The sequence below is a fragment of the Pipistrellus kuhlii genome, unplaced genomic scaffold (assembly GCF_014108245.1).
Source record: "Pipistrellus kuhlii isolate mPipKuh1 unplaced genomic scaffold, mPipKuh1.p scaffold_m20_p_82, whole genome shotgun sequence".
Lineage (NCBI taxonomy): Eukaryota > Metazoa > Chordata > Mammalia > Chiroptera > Vespertilionidae > Pipistrellus > Pipistrellus kuhlii.
Genome location: NW_023425587.1, coordinates 754565 through 774633, shown reverse-complemented (window position 1 = coordinate 774633; position 20069 = coordinate 754565). Strand labels below are relative to the sequence as shown.

The 20069-nt window shown below is 63.0% G+C and overlaps 1 protein-coding gene across 4 annotated transcripts; it reads left to right on the top strand.

The window, feature by feature from the left end:
- The first annotated feature begins 6271 nt into the window (after positions 1-6271).
- On the top strand, positions 6272-16394 carry RNASET2 (ribonuclease T2). Of its 4 annotated transcripts, none has more exons than XM_036425599.2 (10): positions 6272-6390; positions 6499-6669; positions 10050-10113; positions 10597-10652; positions 12053-12110; positions 12348-12418; positions 14055-14168; positions 14629-14677; positions 15235-15309; positions 16073-16394. In XM_036425599.2, exons 2-10 carry the CDS (start codon positions 6584-6586, stop codon positions 16229-16231), a joined length of 732 nt encoding a protein of 243 aa, XP_036281492.1. In that variant the 5' UTR covers positions 6272-6390; positions 6499-6583; the 3' UTR covers positions 16232-16394. The 4 variants fall into 4 exon arrangements, with proteins under 4 accessions (XP_036281492.1, XP_045433056.1, XP_045433057.1 ...); XM_045577100.1 differs by having other exon boundaries at positions 6295-6387; positions 6490-6669; XM_045577101.1 differs by lacking the exon at positions 6272-6390 and having other exon boundaries at positions 6397-6669; positions 10053-10113.
- The last annotated feature ends 3675 nt before the right edge of the window (positions 16395-20069 follow it).

Here is a 20069-nt window from a genome sequence, read left to right as displayed (position 1 = left end):
GCTGTGGCTCCCACGGGCGACGGCTCCTCAGGGGACATCTGCGATCTCTGGTTGTCACAGCGAAGGGGCTGCTCCTCCATCTCGCAGGGAGAAGCCAGCAATGCTGGTGGACGGCCGGGGGGCACAGGACAGCCCCACCGCCACCCAGCGCGCGAAGGCAGAGCTCAGACCAGGAGCCGGGAGCGGGGCGGAGGGTCCTGTTTCAAAAGAAAGATGAAGAGGAGTTGTGCTTTGATGAATGTAGAACAGGATTTTTTTTTTTTTATTGAGATATAATTGACGTATGACAGTTCATTAGTTTCAGGTGCACAGCCTAATGACTTACACCTGTAAATGCCGTACAGTTAACCCTTAAACAACATGGGGCTTAGGGGTGCCAGCCCCGCACAGCCAACCATTTGTGTGTAACTTTTGACTCCCCCAAACTTGACTACTAATAGCCTCCTGTTAGTCTTAAATGGCCTTAAGCCATTAACATATTGCTGTATGTTACACGTATTACACACTGTGTTCGTACCATAAAGCTACAGAAAAGAAGTTAAAGTCACAGGAAGAGGAAGTGCATGGACAGTGTTGATGGAAGACCCTGCCGGTTGGAAGGGGCGGGGTCTGCGGTGCAGGGGAGAACGGCAGTGACCTCACGCTCCACAGGGATGGGGACTTGCTAGGAACACGCAGGACATGCCGCTCTCAGCTTGCCTGCCCAGCCTCTCCGTCCGCACCCTCAGCTCTCTTCCTGCTGCTGGTCCAGCAGGATGCAGCCTCTTCTCTCCCCACGACCCACCTTCCGCTCCGTTCCCTGCCCCGGGGACGCTGAGTTAACACCCGGAGCCCAGGGTCACCGCACGCCAGGCAGTGACCACCCACAGCACAGGCTTGCCCGGGCGGGAGGCGCTCCCCGGGGACCGCCCCGGAGGGAGCGCTGGTCCGGACACGCGGAGCCGCGCCGGGTCAGGTCCAGCAGACGCTCCTGCGGCTCAGCGAGCGCCCAGGCCAGGGGCAGGGGAATTACTGGAATGACGGCCGGGTTTTGAAGAGGGAACGTGTGGCGTTTAGACTAAGTAGCGTCCTCTCTTTCATCTGCGCCAATTAAATGCCTGAAGAGAGATGAAAGGGAGATGCAAAGATGTATGCAAATAAGACCAATGAGAAAGCCCTTTCATCCTGCATTTATTCGTAAATGTCAGTGTGAACTCAGGATGCATCTCCCTTAAAACCAACCGATGAAGCGCGCGTCCCGGCTCTGAAAGGCCCCGCAGCGGCGGCTCCCGGTAGCCACAGGCACCGGACGGTGGTCTCAGCGCGGACTTCCCGGAGGACCAGCTCCTGCAGCAACGAGGCCGGAGGAGCAGCGGGGGTGTTGATGGATGTGGAATTGGAGGCGAACGTGTTACGATACAAAAAAGGATCCTTTTTTTAAATTATAAAGCAAGTTGAATAAAGAAACGCTCCAATCAGAGCATCAAACAGTCCAAAGCACAGCACAGGACACCCGGGCGAGCCAGGGTGTGCCCTGGCGCTGTTTCCTGCAGAGACGGACCCCCAGCTGCTCCGGGCCGCCCTCTCACTAAGGTGGGTCACAGCCTCGGACGCCACACTGACCGACCAGGATCTCTCCCTCCCGGCTTCCCCTCCAGCGCCCCAGCTTCTGCCGGTGTGGAGGCTCAGGTTCGTCACTCTGGGGGCTGTGGAAGGGTAATGTCAAATACCACCATTCCTCCTCCTCTTCCCAGGAACCTAAACCTAAAGGAGACCTTCCCGTCAGCCATTGGGTGAAGCTGCGGTGCTGGCACCGGGGCCGGAGGAACAATGACTCTCAGCCTTGACTTTCCGGAATAATGAGCTGGTTCCCGCGTCCCCGAAGTGACCGAGACTGCTCCTGGGGTACCCTAACGCCTCTGTGGACTTAACACATTTGATGTGTTTCAACCACTGTAGTTACTGTTGTCCCTGATGCTCAAACACCATTTCCTCTTGCCCTGACCGGTTTGGCTCAGTGGATAGAGCGTCCGCCTGTGGACTGAAGGGTCCCAGGTTCGATTCCGGCCAAGGGCACGTACCTTGGTTGCGGGCACATCCCTAGTCAGGGGTGTGCAGAGGCAGCTGATCGATGTTTCTCTCTCATCGATGTTTCTACCTCTCTATCCCTCTTCCTTCCTCTCTGTAAAAATCAATAAAATATATTTTAAAAAACAACATTTTCTCTTGCCCATGGGAGCCCGGGGGTCTGCTCTGAGTCCGGCAGGCTGCCATGTGGCTCTGCTGGCCCTGGGCTCCGGCTCGGCCTGCACGGTGACCCGGGAGCCCTGGTGCAGGGGTGAGGCTGCACCGGAGGCCTCAGGCCTGTGCTGTGGCCCCGCTGGTCCCTGGGCCAGGGCTGTCAGAGCCAGGGGCAGTAAGGCTTCCTGTTTGCCTGTGTTGTTCTTCCTTTTTGTAGGAAACTTAAGAGTTGCTACAGAGATTTGCCATGCAAATTCAGCACCACAGACCCTTAATTCCCTTTAACGCTCCCTGGTGTCCATAACGTTTGCTTCTGAGTCTTCCCGGGCTGCTTCGCCTCCTTCCTCGTCCGCTGTCTGTCACTCACTCAGCCTCCCAGGACAACGCGCCTGATTGCGAACAGGTGGGAGCTGAGGGCGCTGTTCTGGCCTCAGCTACGCCTGACATCTCTCTCCCTTTGCCTGCAGTCCCTGTGTCGGGAGGTGGCGTTTTTGGGGTTCAGCTGTGTAGTTACATACAACACGCACATAGCTCAAGTTACAGAACAGCTGCTCGCCAAGGATTCTGGCTTCTGTCCCAGCCCCTGGCGAGTTGCCTCCATGGGGACCATTGTCCCAGCCCCCGAGGCCGTGGCCAACCACCCGCACCTCCCTCAGGGCAGCCAGTGGCAACCTCCCGGTTTGGTGGGTCACCCATTCTGAGGGGCACACAGGGCAGCCTGGTTCTGGTGTGCAGTGTCGGGGCTCAGAGGGGGGAGCCCGGGGCGGGCGGGGACCTGTGAGCCTCTGCCAGCCCCCAGCTCTCCAGGGCCTGCCCGAGAGCATGGCCTGGCGGGTCCAGCGCTGTTGGCTGTGTCCTCGCCAAGGGCAGTCCGAGGTGAAACAAGAAGCCATGGGCTAGGTGACCTCAGCAGGCACTGCAGCCCCTGCTGCATCCAGGACAGCCGCCCTCCCCCCAACTCCCCCACCCCCTCACCCCCCACGCCTCCCACCCCCACACCTACCCCCCAGCGCCGGAGGAGGCCCATCTCCGGGACAGGCCAGGCGGCAGGGCGGGGAGGAAGCGCCAGGACGGTGTAATGAGGCTCTGGTTGTCTGCCCACGCAGAAAGCTCCCAGAGGCCCAGGACGAGAAGGCCATCTGGCATTTCCCAAGGCGCCTGGGGCCCCGGGGAGCAGGCAACGAGGAAGGCCAGGCGCCCAGGGAAGACGAACCGAGGCCGCAGGGGCAGACGGAGGGAGCAGCTGCACCCGCAGGTGCACGTTCTCCGTTTCCTGGGGAAAGAGGAAGCGGCTGCTGGAAGGAGTGGGGTTTGCAAATGGACTTGTAAGCGTTTCTGTGAAAGGGGTTATGACGGGGTTAGAGCACGAGGTCCCGTTTGCAGGAGCCGCCCAGTAATGCGGGGCCTCTGCCCGGCGAGGGCCAGAGCTATACACCCATGGGCTGTTCAGTCCGGGCAACGAGGCTCAAGCCATTTCCTGACCAAACAGTCTCAGAGTGAATCTTCCCGATAGCTACTGGCCTTCAGGAGAGTGCTGTGGCCACAGTTGCCTGGCTGGCTAAGGGCTACGCGTGCATCCAAACTGGAATAAAAGGTGGCGAGGCCTGGGCACCGGGGAAGTCCTCCTGGGCTCCCGCTCCCCCCCCCCCCCAATTTCCAAATTATTATCTCTTGTCTGGTCTCTTTCATCAGCGGCCCCTCTTCCAGATCCCGAACCCTGAACCCCGAACCATGCAGGACGTGGGTCACTCACGAGGGAACAAGGGTTTTATTGGCAGCTGGTAAACACTTACTCACCAGCTGGTTCACACACATGAAGGCACTAGGTGCTTTTTGCAGTGGGGTGCGGAGTAGGTAGAGACATAATCAAGGGCATGCACCTTGGCTGCGGGCCCATCCCCAGTGGGGGGTATGCAGGAGGCAGCTGGTCGATGACTCTCATCTAGTAGGTTTCTGACTGTCCCTCTCTCTTCCTCTCTGTAAGAAAGAAAGAAAGAAAGAAAGAAAGAAAGAAAGAAAGAAAGAAAGAAAGAAAGAAACTCAAAATCCTTTAAGAGCACTGAGTACTTGTAAGCTCCCCAGTTACCTGCCAACACGAGAGCCGCTGTCTGTGTGTGCCGTGCCCTCTCCACAGAGACAGCTCTGCGGGTACAAGTCCTCAGGTGTCCACGTGCTTTTTAGAGGAACATTTTGAAAAGTGTTTTCTAATGTCCCGTAGGGGTGCACAATCGTGTGTGGAGGTGTGTGTGCACGTGTGTGCGTATGTGAGCGTGAGCTCATTTTTTTCTCTTTCTATTTTGAAGCCTCTTATGACGGGGTCAGAAGTGGTTTAAGTCAGACGTTTGGGTAAAGATTTGGAGATGATTCCTTGGCCTTGAGGCTTAAAATTTGTCACCAGAGAGTGAAGGAAAGAAATTCCTCTATTCCCACCTCGGAAGAGCCGCCGGGCTTGGTTTAGTCTCATCTCTAGTCCCAACTATAAACCATTAGAGCACATCGTCCCTGCTCTACAGACGAGGAGCCCTGGCTGAGGGAAGTCAGTTTGCGCCCCAGCTTACCCAGGCAGGAGCAGGAGAATCTGAATCCACACCCAGAGGACCCACCCGGAGTGCCAGCCCCTCCCTTCCCACCCAGCACCCTGGGCTCTCCACGGGGACAGCCTGGCCCAGAGCCCCCCGCGGCCCCTGGGCCCCTGGCAGGACAGGGCTGGGCATTTGGAGACCCCAGTGATGTGGCCTCAAGCCCAGTTGCAAGCACCGTGCCTGGGCTCTCACGGGTCATGACTCCGAGGGCGTGGGCCTGTCTCCTGGAGCAGGAAGGCATGTCCAGGAAGGACCGTTCCCGCTCTGACCCAGGGTCGCTGGCTGGCTGCTGCTTAGTTTGCCTCTGACGAATTCCCGGCAGATGCTGCTCGCCCACAGGCCGCGTGGCAGGGCGGCTGTGCTTCCCCGGTTCCTGTGACTCTGCACCCTCCCACCAAACCCAGGGCACCCTCCCCCGGCACCCATGCTCCCAGGTCTCACTGCTGCCTCCTCACTCATGCTAGACCATTACTCTTCCCAGGTATTTGCCATCATCCCTCACCTGACCCCCACGTTTGCCCTGTGACTCCAGTGCCCCCACTTGTAGGAGGAGAATATTTTCTACTCCACGATGCCAGGCAGGACCACAAGGATTCACGTGGAAACAGACATCACCCCAAGTGCTCAGGGGTGGGGTGAGGCGGAGGAGTGGGGTGCTGGGAGCCAGCGCACAGCACAGGGCCTTGAACCTCAAGACAGGCAGAGTTCAGTGGGCCGCACCCTCTCCCATCCCCCAGCGATGTCATTTTGGGGAAAAAGAAAGTGCCACACACCATAACTGGTGTTGCTCAGTGGATAGAGCGTTGGCTTGCAGACTGAGAGGTTCCAGGTTCAATTCTGGTCAAGGGCATGTACCTTGGTTGCGGGCACATCCTCAGTGGGGGTTGTGCAGGAGACAGCTGATGGATGTTTCTCTCGCATCGATGTTTCTACTCTCTCCCCCTCTCCGTTCTTCTCTGTAAAAAAAATCAATAAAATATATTTTTTAAAAAAAGAAAAGCCGAAGCCGGTTTGGCTCAGCGGTAGAGCGTCGGTCTGCGGACTGAAAGGTCCCAGGTTCGATTCCGGCCAAGGGCATGTACATTGGTTGCGGGCACATCCCCGGTAGGGGGTGTGCAGGAGGCAGCTGGTGGATGTTTCCCTCTCATCGACGTTTCTAGCTCTCCATCCCTCTCCCTTCCTCTCTGTAAAAAATCAATAAAATATATTATAAAAAATAAATAAAAAAGAAAAGAAAAGAAAGTGCCACAACCTTCCTGCTGGGGGGGCGGCCAGGCTGGAAGGAGAGCCTCTCCCAGGAGACCAGCTGAGCGGGCCCTCCACCCCCGGCTGGGGGCGTGTCCTCGGGGCCGGGGGCGTGTCCTCGGGGCCGGGGGCGTGTCCTCGGGGCCGGGGCGTGTCCTCGGGGCCGGGGCGTGTCCTCGGGGCCGGGGCGTGTCCTCGGGGCCGGGGCGTGTCGGGGTCGGTCGCGGCGCGGGGCGCCGGGGGCGGTGTGCCCGCAGGCGGCAGGGGCGTGCCCTGTGGGCGGGTCCGGCGCGGTGGCCCGGGCGGAAACGGTCGGGCCTGTTGGCGGCGGCGGGGACAGCCGGTAGCGGCGCGGCGGGATCGGGCGGGCGGCGGACGGCGGGCGGGGACCCGGGCGGCGGGAGCTCCTCGCGGGCGGCGCTGACGCCTAAGGAAACGTGTCCGGTTTCAGGGCGGCAGGGCCGCTGCACCGTCCGCCCCGCGCGCTTTGGAAGCCGAGCTTCGGCCCGCCTGGGCCCCCCACCCCGGGCTCCGCGATGAAGCCGGCGGCCCCCGGGCGCGCCCTGCTCTGCGCCCTCGGCCTGGCCCTCTGGCTGGGCTGCGCGCGCGGGCTCCAGAGGAGGTGGGTGCTCTCCCGGAGGAGGGGGGGTGCTCCCCCGGAGGAGGGGGGTGCTCCGCCGGAGGAGGGGGGTGCTCTCCCAGAGGAGGGGGGTGCTCTCCTGGAGAGGTGGGTGCTCCCACGGAGGAGGGGGGTGCTCTCCCGGAGGAGGGGGGTGCTCCCCCGGAGGAGGGGGGTGCCCCCCCGGAGGAGGTGGGTGCTGTGCTCCCCCGGAGGAGGGGGGTGCTCTCCTGGGCGCGGTGGGTCCCAGAGGAGGTGGGTTCTCCCGGGCGCCGTGGGGTCCAGCCTCGGAGGGGCCGTGCTGGGTGGACGGGTGTCCCTGCTCTGACCCCCCTACCCCCAGGCGGTCGGCGCAGCTTTGGTGTGGACGCCAGCGCCCTGGGTGACGAGTCCCTCCCTCCCTCATGCTTACTTTTGGCGGGACAGACCCGATTTCTAACAATTTGTCCCTCGTCCCGCGGCGCTTTAAAAAAGTCCCTATTTTTGGAAGATTCCAAAAATCGGGGATGTTTTAAAACGCCGTGGGACAAATTGTTAAAAATCGGGACTATGCCCTAACCGGTTTGGCTCAGTGCATAAAGCGTTGGCCTGCGGACTGAAGGGTCCCAGGTTCGATTCCCATCAAGGGCATGTACCTTGGTTGCAGGCACATCCTAAATGTGCAGGAGGCAGCTGACTGATATTTCTCTCTCATCAATATTTATAACTTTCTATCCTTCTCCCTTCCTCTCTGTAAAAAAATCAATAAAATACATAAAAAAAAAAAAAAAGCCAAAACCAATTTGGCTCAGTTGATAGAGCATCAGCCTGCAGACTGAGAGGTCCCAGGTTCCATTCCAGTCAAGGGCATGTACCTTGGTTGCAGGCACATCTCCAGTAGGGGGTGTGCAGGAGGCAGCTGGTCGATGTTTCTCTCTCATCAATGTTTCTAGCTCTCTATCCCTCTCCCTTCCTCTCTGTAAAAAAATCAATTAAAAAAATATATATTTTTTTAAAAATCGGGACTGTCCCGCTCTGGTCACCTTACGCTCCGTCCCAGGGAGAGTCAGGGTGGGGGCTGCTGGCTGCAGGAGACCAGCAGTAGCAGCAGATGGGATGGCCCCCTGTCCTATCTGGGTGAGATCGCACTGATGGAGGGACGGTTCCTATGTGGGTGAGACGGCCCTAGTGGAGGGACGCGGTTCCCCGGCCGCAGGCGTGCAGAGGTGGGTAACTCGTCAGCAGTTCTAATTACACGTTCTGCGTTATGAGACGCGGTAAGGGGAACATCACAGCTGTTTTCCCAGAGAGCGTGCTGGGAAGGGCTCGGCCTCAGTGTTTGCCCCAGGCTAAGGGGATGGTGGAGAGGCCGGGCGTGGGGCTGTGTGCTGCCCTCTGCTCACCTGTAAGGCAGACACCCCTGCCCGGCGGTGGGTGGGGGCGAGGGGAGGCAGCAGTTGGGCGGACTCTGTGAACCCTGCCTGGCCAAGGGCATCAGCAATGCCAATGCCAATGCCAATGCAGCTAAAGACGAGCAGGAGTAGGTGCCCTCCCCCCCCAGTCACACACCTGCCTCTCCGGGACACGCCCTGCCCGCGGCCGGGGGTGGACCCAGGCCATGCAGGGCGCACAGGTCCGGGCTGTTCCCCCATCCATCCACCCATCTGTCAATCCATCCATCGTGTCCCCGCCTGGACTGCAGGTGGGGTGGTCCCCGCTCTGAGGCTTCCTGTTTCCCTGGGAACGCTGACCGATGGTCTGGCCACCCATCCACGGCCCCGCAGCCTGTGTCCACGGTGAGACGGCCGCGTCGGGGAGAGGGCTCCGGCCCTCCCGGCCGGCTGCCACTCGGGTGGACACCGGTTTTTCTGTCCTGCCAAGCTCCTGTCTCAGCATCTCAGACTTAAAACCAGGTTTCCTATCGTCCGCGTCCGTTACTCAGCGGAACTCCTTGCCCACGAGCACGGCTGTGGGGACCAGCTCTGTTTCCGGTGAACCCCATCTCTACCCGTAGCCTGAGTGCTTTCTCCTGGGCTCTGTCTGTCTGTCCGTCCGTCTGCTGAGCCTGACAAAGAGGTTGAGCTTCCTGCCCCCCAGCGCCACCGCAAACCCCCCTCCCTCCTGAAAAGGGGTCTGAAGAGGCCCCCTTTGGTCCCACGTCACCCCCTCTGCAGGCAGCAGGGAGGCCGCTCCCCGATGGGGGAGTGGAGGTCAGTCACCCAGCGGCTTCAGCGCCTTTTGTGCTGAGGTTTCCCCGTGGGAGGAGGCGATGGGTCTCCAACCCGGGAGCGCCCTTAGGACGGAGGCACGTGGTGGCCGTTCCCTGGCTCCAGGCCTTCCTGGCTTCCTGGCCCCAGTTCAACCCCTCCCTGCCTCACCCTGCCCATCCCGCCCCGCCCTGCCCATCATGCCCTTGGGTCCATGCTTCCCTGCCCTGCACTACAGCACCCTGCGCTGGTGCTTTTCTCTCTTGGCCCTGGTCTCCCTCGCGGCTTGTGTGTCTCAGGAGCGGGGGACTCCTCCCTCACTCAGGCAGTACCCCTGTCCCACCTTAGTGCCTGGGACTCCTTCCTCACTCAGGCAGTACCCCCCTGTCTCATCTTAGTGCCTGGGACTCCTCCCTCACCCAGGCAGTAACCCTGTCTCACCTTAGTGCCTGGGACTCCTCCCTCACCCAGGCAGTACCCCTGTCCCACCTTAGTGCCTGGGACTCCTCCCTCACCCAGGCAGTACCCCTGTCCCACCTTAGTGCCTGGGACTCCTCCCTCACTCAGGCAGTACCCCCCTGTCTCACCTTAGTGCCTGGGACTCCTCCCTCACTCAGGCAGTACCCCTGTCCCACCTTAGTGCCTGGGACTCCTCCCTCACCCAGGCAGTAACCCTGTCCCACCTTAGTGCCTGGGACTCCTCCCTCACCCAGGCAGTACCCCTGTCCCACCTTAGTGCCTGGGACTCCTCCCTCACCCAGGCAGTAACCCTGTCCCACCTTAGTGCCTGGGACTCTTCTCTCATTCAGGGCAGTAACTCCTTCTCACAGAAATGCCTGGGCTGAGGCAGATATTTACTGTTCTTTAATGAATGAGGGCTCGGATGGATGGTGGGATGGTGGGATGGTGGGATGATGGGATGGATGGATAGATGGGTGGACAGATAGATGGACAGATGGATGAATGGACAGACGGATGGATGGATGGATAGATGGATTGACAGATGGGTGGATGGATGGATGGACAGATGGGTGGATAGATAGATGGATAGATGGGCAGATGGGTGGATAGGTGGGTGGGTAGGTGGGTGGATGGATTGATAGACAGATGATGAATGGATGAATTGATGGACAGATGGATGGATGGGCTAATTTTTCAGTAACTGGAAAGCTCTAGGAGCATGGTTCCTTGTCTCAGCAGCGGCAGCCATGACTGGAAGAAGCTGATTATGGTCCACCACTGGCCTGCGACCGTGTGCAAGGTGAGTGTGTGCCTCATGGCCCTCTGACCAGGGCCTCCCCTAAGAAGTCTCGCTGTCTCCTCTCTGGGGCTGGGGCTGTGACAGCGCCACCGCTGGGGGCTCAGGACGGCCGACATTGGTGCTCTGGGTTCTGGAGGCTGATTCCCGAAGGGACCTGCAGGAGGCACCCGATCAGTGATTCTCTCTCCTCAGCGACGTTTCTCTCTCCCTCTCCCCTCCTCTCTGACATCATACAAATATCTGTAACACAAGTGTCTCCCGGAACACAGCAGGCCTGCCTCCTCGGCCTGCTCTTGTCACCTGTGGTTGGTCTTTCTGTCTGTGCCTCTTGTCCTGGGCCCCGGCGCTTACGTGTCACTTCGGAGGAGCCTGCGTGGGGTTTGTGTTGTGCCAGCCCCGTCCCTGGCTCGCGGCGAAGGAGAGGAAGGGTGCTCAGTCCGTTTCAGTGACGGCAACGCGCCGACTGCCTCTGTCTTCTTCCAGAGCACTGAGCATGGCTGCAGAGAGCCTCCGGACTACTGGACCATCCACGGGCTGTGGCGAGTACTCGCGGCGGGAACCACGCGGCGCCTGTCCCGGGCGCTGCCCTCGGGAGGCTGCTGGGCTCATTCCGGGAGACCCCGGGCTCATTCTGTAGATCGGCCCTCACCGGGAGGCTTCGTTCCCGTGCTAGCATGGCCCCGTTCTGCTGCCCGGGGCTGTTCTCAGCAGGAATAGGCTGGGCCCGCGGTCCACAGAGCCCACTACCAGCAGCACAACGATGGAGGTTTCTTCGGAGAGCCACATTTTTTAAACTTAAACTTCTTCTAACGCCACTTCTTCAGAATAGACTCGCCCAGGCCGTGGCATTTTGTGGGAGAGCCACACTCCAGGGGCCAAAGAGCCGCATGTGGCTCTCGAGCCTCGATTTGCCGACCACGGGTCTAGGCTAAATATGTATTTAAGGGTTCTGAGTATGTGTTAGGGTTACTGAATTTTTAATTTTCTCATTTGGGGACAGTAAGTACCATATAAATATAAATCACACGCATAATCTGTATTAGCGACACCTCACAGCCGCCCAGATCGGCTGCCTGGCTGTGCCTGCATTCTGTGCAGCTCATCTTCATGCTGTGTGTGCACGGAGTGTGCTGTGAGTCACACACATTGTCCTTGCCTGGCTGAGAGGAAGCCCTCCCGGTGTCACTGTGCACCTGTCCCTCGGGGCGGGGTCAGCAGAAAGCAGCTTAGAGGGGGCTTGGGGACCTGGCCCACAGTCCCCTTCCCCCGGGCTTGTCGGGGGCCCTGGCTCTCCGGGGTCCTCGCCTGTGAGCGGGGAGGTCACCGCAGGGTGACGCTCCGTCCCGCGGTGAAGGTGGAGGCGGAGGCCCGGGGCCGGGACAGCTGTGGCGGCTGGACACACAGCTGGTCTGGGGAGCAGGTGGGGGACCCCACGGCCTGAGCTGCCAGTGGGCACAGGGTCAGACGTGGGGACAGGGTCACCGCGGGGAGGAGGGCGTGGGCTCGGCACTGTGAACGGTCACCCCAGCGGTCTGCCCACTTGCCAGGCTCTGAGCCTTCGGCACAGTCTCACCTCCTCAGCCTCACCTCCTCTTAAAGGGGCAGGCCTCCCGCTGGCTGACTCTTGGGCTGTGGAGCGGGCTAGCAGGGGGCAGGTCCCTGGGACCCACCGGAAACCCCTCCGGGGACCCCTGCGAGTGCCGTAGGCTCCGTGCTGTGTGCACAGGCCGGCCTCCACCAGTCTCCCCACCAGCTCTTTCCTGGAAGCGGGCTGTGAGGCTGCCCGGAGCCGGAGCCGGTGCAGACAGGATGGCCTGTGGCTCCCAGGCCCCCCTCCCACGCCCGTGTCCCCTGCGCGCTGAGCCCAAGGGCTTCCTCGTGTCCTCCAGAGCCCGTCCCACCAGGACTGACCTCTCCTGTCTTGTTCTTGCATTTCAAGGGCTGACAAAGCGGACATGTGTAACCGGTCGTGGCCCTTTAAGCTGGACGAGATTAAGGTATTCACATGGGTTCTGTCCCGGCCGGGGTGCCCCGAATGCATTCGCCAGGTCGCCGCCGGCCCCTCAGTGCCCTGGGTACCTATGGCGGTCCCACAGATCCACGGGGACGCCCTCACCTCCTCCGTCCACACCCCGAGGCCGGACGGGCCCGGAAATTAGCAGCACCCTGTGGGCCCTGGGGACTGGGGGGCAGAGCGCCCCTCTGTGCCGGGACCAAGCTCCGCTCTCCGCCAGGACCTCATGCCGGACATGAAGATGTACTGGCCGGACCTGCTGCACCCGTCCCCCAACAGCAGCTTCCTGTGGTGAGCGAGCTCGCGACACGTGAGAGCCGTGGGCGGGCGGGTCCCGGGGACCGTGGGCTCGGCCACAGGGTGGTGTGTGTCCCCGTGGCGTGGTCCAGCCGGAGGTGTGGACGGCCTCCCTCTCGCCAGCGAGTGGCAGAGGAGGGCAGTGGATTTCCGTTAGACACTCGTTTTTCATTGGGTCTTTCATTCATTGCTTTGCTTTTTTAAAATATATTTTATTGATTTTTTACAGAGAGGAAGGGAGAGGGATAAAGAGCTAGAAACATTGATGAGAGAGAAGTATCAACCAGCTGCCTCCTGCACACCCCCTACTGGGGATGTGCCTGCAACCAAGGTACATGCCCTTGACCGGAATCGAACCCAGGACCCTTCAGTCCGCATGCTCTATCTAATGGTTTTGGCCATTGCTTTGCTTTTAAAACCGTCTCTGTTGAGGTTTAAATAACTTGCGTATCTCAGGAGCCGTCTCTCCGGATCAGACGGGAGGGACTAGTTCTCAGGGAAGTGCTGCCGCCATGCAGTGTGTGAGGGAAAGAGCCCCGGGTCCGAGTGGGGGCGCCATGGGGAGGAGAGGGGGTCGCTGAGGCTCTGTCCTCCGGCCGCGCCAGCCAAACCCTTTGCTTCGGCACGAGCTGAGCGACGGGAACGAGGCTGTTCCGTCAGGGCGGCTCCTAACGCACCGCCTGGAAGAAGGCACCTTGGACGCGCTTCATGTTTGTGCTTTAGGGGCCGAGGACGCCCTCATGTCCGCCTGCTCACCCCGTGTGCCGCCTGCAGTTCAGGTCGCCGCTGATGGGAATTTGGCTAATAAGGCTGATGGGACCGGGGAGAGTTCTAGGCTTCAGGACAGGAGCCAGGGTGTAGAGAGAGGCTTTGAGCAGGAGCGGGGTGGGAGTGCCGTCTGTGGCCGGTCACTGGTGTCCGGGGCAGCTCTCCCTCGGGGGCGTGGCTGCGGGCACGTGGAGGCGGCCCGTGGCTGTGCCCCGCCAGCCCCTCCGAGCCTCAGTCTCCCCTCTGGTAACAGCCTGGGGAGCTGTGGGAACAGAGCATGTGGAAACCCTGGCCACACCGTAGAGACAGTCAGTAGCCATTTCCTCAAACACCAGTCGCTGTGCCGTGGCCGACCCCGGGCTGGGCTGCTGGTCCACGGATGTGGACGCCCGAACGTGGGCAGAGCCGGCCAGGCCGGCGTCTCAGTGACCGCCGGGCGCTGGGAGGGACCGCGCCGTGAAGCCGGCTGCGGGCGCTATTGGGGGGGGGGTGCCAGGTGGCGAGGGGGCAGCGCCTTCCTTCAGGGCCCCCCTCTCGTGCTCCTGGGAGGAGAGGGGGGTCCCCAGGAGTTCACAGGTGGCGCCCGGCGTGGGGGGCGGGAGGTCAGCACCGGGCGGCTGGGGAGCCGGTGCTTTCACCGGGAAGGCACCGCAGGCCTCCGCGGGCGCCCGCCGGGAGAGGGTGGGGACCCCCGGTGGTGCTCTGTGCCAGGGGAGGGTCGGGGACCAGGGACCGTCGGTGGGCGCCCCGGCCGGGAGAGGGCGGGGACCGGGGACCTCCTGAGGGCGCCCCGGCTGGGAGAGGACAGGGACCCCCGGGGGCGCCCGGCCTCCTGAGGTCCCAGCGGCGGCGCCCCTTCCAGGAAGCACGAGTGGGAGAAGCACGGGACGTGCGTGGCGCAGCTGGAGGCCCTGGGCTCGGAGAGGAAGTACTTCGGGAAGGCCCTGGACCTGTACCGGGCGCTGGCGCTCAACAGGTAGCATGGCCCGCCTCCCCCGCCACACACACACACACACACACACACACACACCCCCGCCTCGCTGTGACCGCCTGGCCCCGAGGGCGGGGGCCCGAGCCGCTGCGCCCGGAGCCCTGGTGGAGCTGCCCCTGCAGGACCGGGGCTCCTGTGAGGGTCTGAGACGCCCTCTGGCCCTTCAGCCTGCCCGGGCCCTGGCCACGGCCACGGGCTGCGGCCACGGACATGGGCCATCTCTCCGGGCGCGGACACTGGGTGCGGGGGAGGGGTGCGGGGTGACGGGGGGGAGAACGGGGGGCGGGGGGGGGGCAGCCACCTCGGCCACGCCCTGCCGTCCTCACAGGCCGCCTGCCGGTCCCGGGAAGTGGGGCCGGAGGACGTGGGACTGGGTCAGGGGAAGTGACGCTGAGAACGAGGAGGAGAGGGCCTGGCTAACAGCCTGTCCTCGCTCTGCTTCCAGCATGCTGCAGAAGCTGGGGGTGGTCCCGTCCGGGGGCAACTACTACCAGGTGAGTCACTGCCGCGTCTGCCCGCTGCGTCCCGCCACGTCCGCTCACCGGCCCACACACACACACACACACACACACACACACACACACACACCCCGGCCTGGGCGCTGAGGCCAGAGGGAGCCACTTCCCTCCCTGCTTGGGGCGGCTCCAGCAGACGTTTATCACTGATGAGAGAAACACAGATCGGCTGCCTCCTGCTCGCCCCACAACCCGGGCGGGCACAGTGTGGGTGAGGAGGGTTAGGCCAGCAGGAGTTCGGGGTGGGCCCGTGGCCAGACAGAGGGTCACCCTGCCCACGGTCTGCTCCGTGGCTGGGCCCGGGGGTCTGTGTCCTCCCCACGGAGGGGCAGGGTAGGACGGGGCCGGGGGACCGGGTCTCGCTGCCCTGAGCATCCTCCTCGGGGGCCCTGAGTGGGTGCAGGCCGTGGGGTTTGACAGACTCTCCTGGAGCGGATGGGGGCCTGACGTGGGGCTCAGGGAGGTCCGGCCACGGGTCCCGGCCACAGGTCTGGCTCCTCTGGGGCGTTCCCCTCTGACACGTCGCTCCATTCCAGGTGTCAGACATCAAGGATGCCCTCACCGGCCTGTACGGGGTCCCACCCAAGATCCAGTGTCTCCCGCCCGAGCAGGTCAGGGCCGTGCGCTGCGGTCTGTGCCGGGCAGTGGGGGCCACACTGCTGGGCTGTGTGCTGCTGTGTGTGTGTGTGCACGCGAGTGGTGCAGGCATGTGCTGTGTGGGGTATACACGGCATATGCTGTGAGTGTGGTGTGTGTGTGTATATGTGTGTGAAAGTGTGTGTGAAGAGTGTGTGTGTATGTGTGTGTGTGGGGGAAGTGTGTGTGAGTGAGTGTGTGTGTGTGTGTGTGTGAGAGTGTATGTATGAGTGTGTGAGTGAGTGTGAGTGTGTGAGTGTATGTATGTGTGTGTGTATGGGTGTGTGTGAATGTGTGTGTGTGTGAGTGAGTGTATGTATGAGTGTGTGAGTGAGTGTGAGTGTGTGAGTGTGTGTATGTATGTGTGTGAGTGTGTATGGGTGTGTGTGAGTGAGTGTGTGTGTGAGTGTGAGTGAGTGTGTGTTGAAACCACCTGTTCTTTGGCTCCAGGCCCTGGGGCAGGGTGTTGGTCCCTTCCTACCCGGGATGCACTGTCCTGGGAGGGGAGGTGGGTCCCTGTGGGCTGGCATCGGAGCTGGGAATGTCTGCTGTGACTTGGTGGCCCGGTCCAGTTCACACGCGGGCTGTGGCGTGCTGGGGGAGGCCTGGCGTGCCGGCAGCGCTGGGACGGGTGCCCGGAGCGGTCTGGGCTGGAGCCGCCTCTGGTCACCTCCGGGTCCCGCCAGGGGTGGGGGGCCCGGGCTCCGTCGCAGGAGGACTGAGTGACCGTCTCCGTAGGGCGTGGAGGTGCAGCTGCTGGGGCAGATCGAGCTGTGCTTCACCAAGGACCTGCAGCTGCAGGGCTGCGCGGAGCCCGGGCAGCCGGGGGGCGCCGGCCTCGCCCGGGACCTGCAGGTGTGCAAGGACGGCCCCGTCTTCTACCCGCCGCCCCCCTAGCCGGCCTGAGGCGCCTGGGCCTGGCGTTGGCGTGGTGAGAGGCCCGCAGCCTGCTGTCCGGAGGCGGGAAGCGCGTGGCTGCTGTGGCTCAGCTGTTCGGTTTCGCTTTTTACTCCCGGTGGATGGTTCCGCTCCCCGAATAAAGCCGTTCTCTCCCTCTGGTCTCTGCGTGTCTCCGCCGGGCGCCGGGGCCCCTCCGGGCTGCCTCCGCGGCACGGGCTCCTCTGGGCTCCGGCTCCCAAGCGGGGCCGTCCCCGCCCGCCTCGGGGCGGACAGTTCCCGGTCCCCGAGGCCAGAGGTGGCCACACGTCCCCGCAGCGTCCCTCCGGGCGCGGGTCCGAGGGCTGCAGTCTCGCCCTCCAGAGGGACCGGTGTGGTCGCAGGTGCCAGGCGGCTCCCGGCGGGCACGGCGCTGCCCTGCTCTCTAACCCGAAGGCCAGGCACTCAGGCCCCTCCTCTGTCAGAGGCCTGGGCCTCCGGGCCATCGGCCAGTCAGTCCTTGGAAACCGGGGTCCAATGTGGCCGGCCTTCGGGGCCCGCTGCCAGGCACCCGCATAGGAGCAAGGTGCCTGGATCGTGGGGGGCCCTCTCCCAGGTCACCCCACGCGGTCCGGGGGGCTGCAGGGCGCAGGCCCGTGTCCCAGCACGTGGTGACCGGGCCGGCTGGCCTGGCTGGGCCCGTGCCACTGCTCTGCTCTCTGGATAGTCGGGGTGCGTTCTGGGCCCCCCCAGACGTCACTGCTCGAGCGGCCGCAGTGCCGGCCCAGCCGCTGGGCTAGCGGGTGCTGGAAAGGTGCCTGGTGTCTCCCGAGTGGGCTGCAGGTCAGAGCGGACGGGAGGAGCCGCAGCCGGAGCGGGGGTGGGGGACTGGGGGTGGGAGGCAGCAGGTGCTGGGTGGGCAGCGGCTCCCGGTCCAGGTGATGGGCAGGGTTAACGCTGCTGAAGGCCCCCTGGGCCATGGGGTCTGGGCGGGGGGGACATTCCCTGAGGAGGGAGGACCCGAGGGAAGGCACCAGCCAGAGGGCCTGGAGCTGGTGACGATGATCTGTGATCACACCCACAGCGGTCCCTCTGCCTTCCAACGCGTTTCCCCAAAGTGGACGCAAACACGTATGTTCCCGGAAACAGGATCCACACACATGCTTGTCACATGGGTCCTTATAGTCATGAGTGACAAAACATGGGAGGTGTCTTTACACGTGAAAGGAGCCCTGTGCCCTGCTGGTGGGAATGCAGGCTGATGTAGCCACTGAGGAGGGCAGTCTGGAGTTTCCCCAAAAAACTAAATACGGACCTGCCGTCCGAACCAGGGATCCCCCCTCTAGGGCTGTATCCTAAGAGACCCGAAGCACCATCAGAAGACTACGCACCCTGTGCTCACAGCAGCACCATGGGCGGGAGCTAAGATCCGGAAACAGCCCAGGCCCACCATAGGCGAGTGGATAAAAAGCCATTCACACCACGGAATACTGCACAGCAACAAAGAAGGATCTCTCGCCCTTTGAGACAGCTTGGAGGGGCCTGGAGAGTATCGTGCTAAGTGAAATAAGCCCAGTCAGAGAAAGACAAGCGTCACATGATCTCATTTATGGTGAAATCTAATGAACAAAATCAATGGACAAACTAGATCCAGAGGCATGGGAGCATGGAACAGACTGAGAATCTCAGAGGGAAGGCGGGGCAGGGCAGGTGGGTGAAAGGTGATCAACCAAAGACCTTGTGTGCACACGTGCATAACCCGTGGTCATGGACAATAGGGCAGGTGGAGGGCGGGCTGGAGGGGGTCAATGGGGTACAGGAGGACCTATGCAGTGCTTTCAACAATAAAGATTTTTAAAAATACAAAAAGAAGGGTATTATAGGCCCGAGTAATTGAGAATCACCTTCAGGTACGGTTTGATCAGGCTCCCACTCAGCTCCTGTTGGCTGGGCTCCGTCCCCCCGCAGAGGCTGTTCCCGCCCCGAACGGTCTCCCCAGAACACAGGAACCAAACGGCGGCAGCTGGGCCGCCCGCCCCGCGCCATCGGGAAGCCCCAGGCTGTTCCCGGGTGGACCAGGCTCCCTCACGCCTGTCCTCCTCCTGTCTGCGTCGGGCTCGGGACGAGCGGCTCCCTCCCAGCTGGGGTTCCGGTGCACGGCCACACTGTGTTCCATGTGAATCACAGCGTACTGGGGCCTGCGTCCTAGCCGGTGCCTCACACCGGATCTTATTAATTCCCACAGCGAGCCTGCACGGACCCTGCCCTGGCACCTGGGGACCGACGGATGCTCAGCCCCTGCTCAGGGCGCAGCGAGGCTGCGGGCGTTGGAAACGCGTCAGAACCCGTGCAAGCACCAGCTGGGCCCACTTCCTGTCCCTGTGCTGCCGCTGCGAAGGCCAGGCTGAAGGAGCGGCAGCCTCTGCCTCAGGGCGATGCCCCCCTTCTGTGCCGACAGCGGGTGCCTCGGAGCCACTTCCTGCCCACAGCCAGCAGCCCCCTCCGCTTGGGGCTGAGCTGTTGCCAGCCTCTGCTGTGGGCGGGCCCTGCAGAGAGCGGGGAGGGCACTCCGGGGCAGACGGCTCTCCACCCCGAGGCTTTGTACCAGGCAGCCCTGTGCTGGGCGGTGTGGGCCTGGTGCTCGGTGCTCGGAGGGGATGGGGCGGTGTGGGCCTGGTGCTCGGTGCTCAGAGGGGACGGGGCGGTGTGGGCCTGGTGCTCGGTGCTCGGAGGGGACGGGGCGGTGTGGGCCTGGTGCTCGGTGCTCGGAGGGGACGGGGCGGTGTGGGCCTGGTGCTCGGTGCTCGGAGGGGACGGGGCGGTGTGGGCCTGGTGCTCGGTGCTCGGAGGGGACGGGGTGGTGTGGGCCTGGTGCTCGGTGCTCGGAGGGGATGGGTGGTGTGGCCTGGTGCTCGGTGCTCAGAGGGGACGGGGTGGTGTGGGCCTGGTGCTCGGTGCTCGGAGGGGACGGGGCGGTGTGGGCCTGGTGCTCAGTGCTCGGAGGGGACGGGGCGGTGTCGGCCTGGTGCTCGGTGCTCGGAGGGGACGGGGCGGTGTGGGCCTGGTGCTCGGTGCTCGGAGGGGACGGGTGGTGTGGGCCTGGTGCTCGGTGCTCGGGGGGGACGGGGCGGTGTGGGCCTGGTGCTCGGTGCTCGGGGGGGACGGGGTGGTGTGGGCCTGGTGCTCGGTGCTCGGAGGGGACGGGGCGGTGTGGGCCTGGTGCTCGGTGCTCGGGGGGGACGGGGTGGTGTGGGCCTGGTGCTCGGTGCTCGGAGGGGACGGGGCGGTGTGGGCCTGGTGCTCGGTGCTCGGGGGGAACGGGGTGGTGTGGGCCTGGTGCTCGGTGCTCGGAGGGGACGGGTGGTGTGGGCCTGGTGCTCGGTGCCTTCAGAGGGGACGGGGCGGTGTGGGCCTGGTGCTCGGTGCTCGGAGGGGACGGGGCGGTGTGGGCCTGGTGAGGGGACGGGGTGGTGTGGGCCTGGTGCTCGGTGCTCGGAGGGGACGGGGCGGTGTGGGCCTGGTGAGGGGACGGGGCGGTGTGGGCCTGGTGCTCGGTGCTTGGAGGGGACGGGGCGGTGTGGGCCTGGTGCTCGGTGCTCGGTGCTCGGAGGGGACGGGGTGGTGTGGGCCTGGTGCTCAGTGCCTGGTGCTCGGTGCTCGGAGGGGACGGGGCGGTGTGGGCCTGGTGCTCGGTGCTCGGAGGGGACGGGGCGGTGTGGGCCTGGTGCTCGGTGCTCGGCGGGGACGGGGCGGTGTGGGCCTGGTGCTCGGTGCTCGGAGGGGACGGGGCGGTGTGGGCCTGGTGCTCGGTGCTCGGAGGGGACGGGTGGTGTGGGCCTGGTGCCCGGTGCTCGGTGCT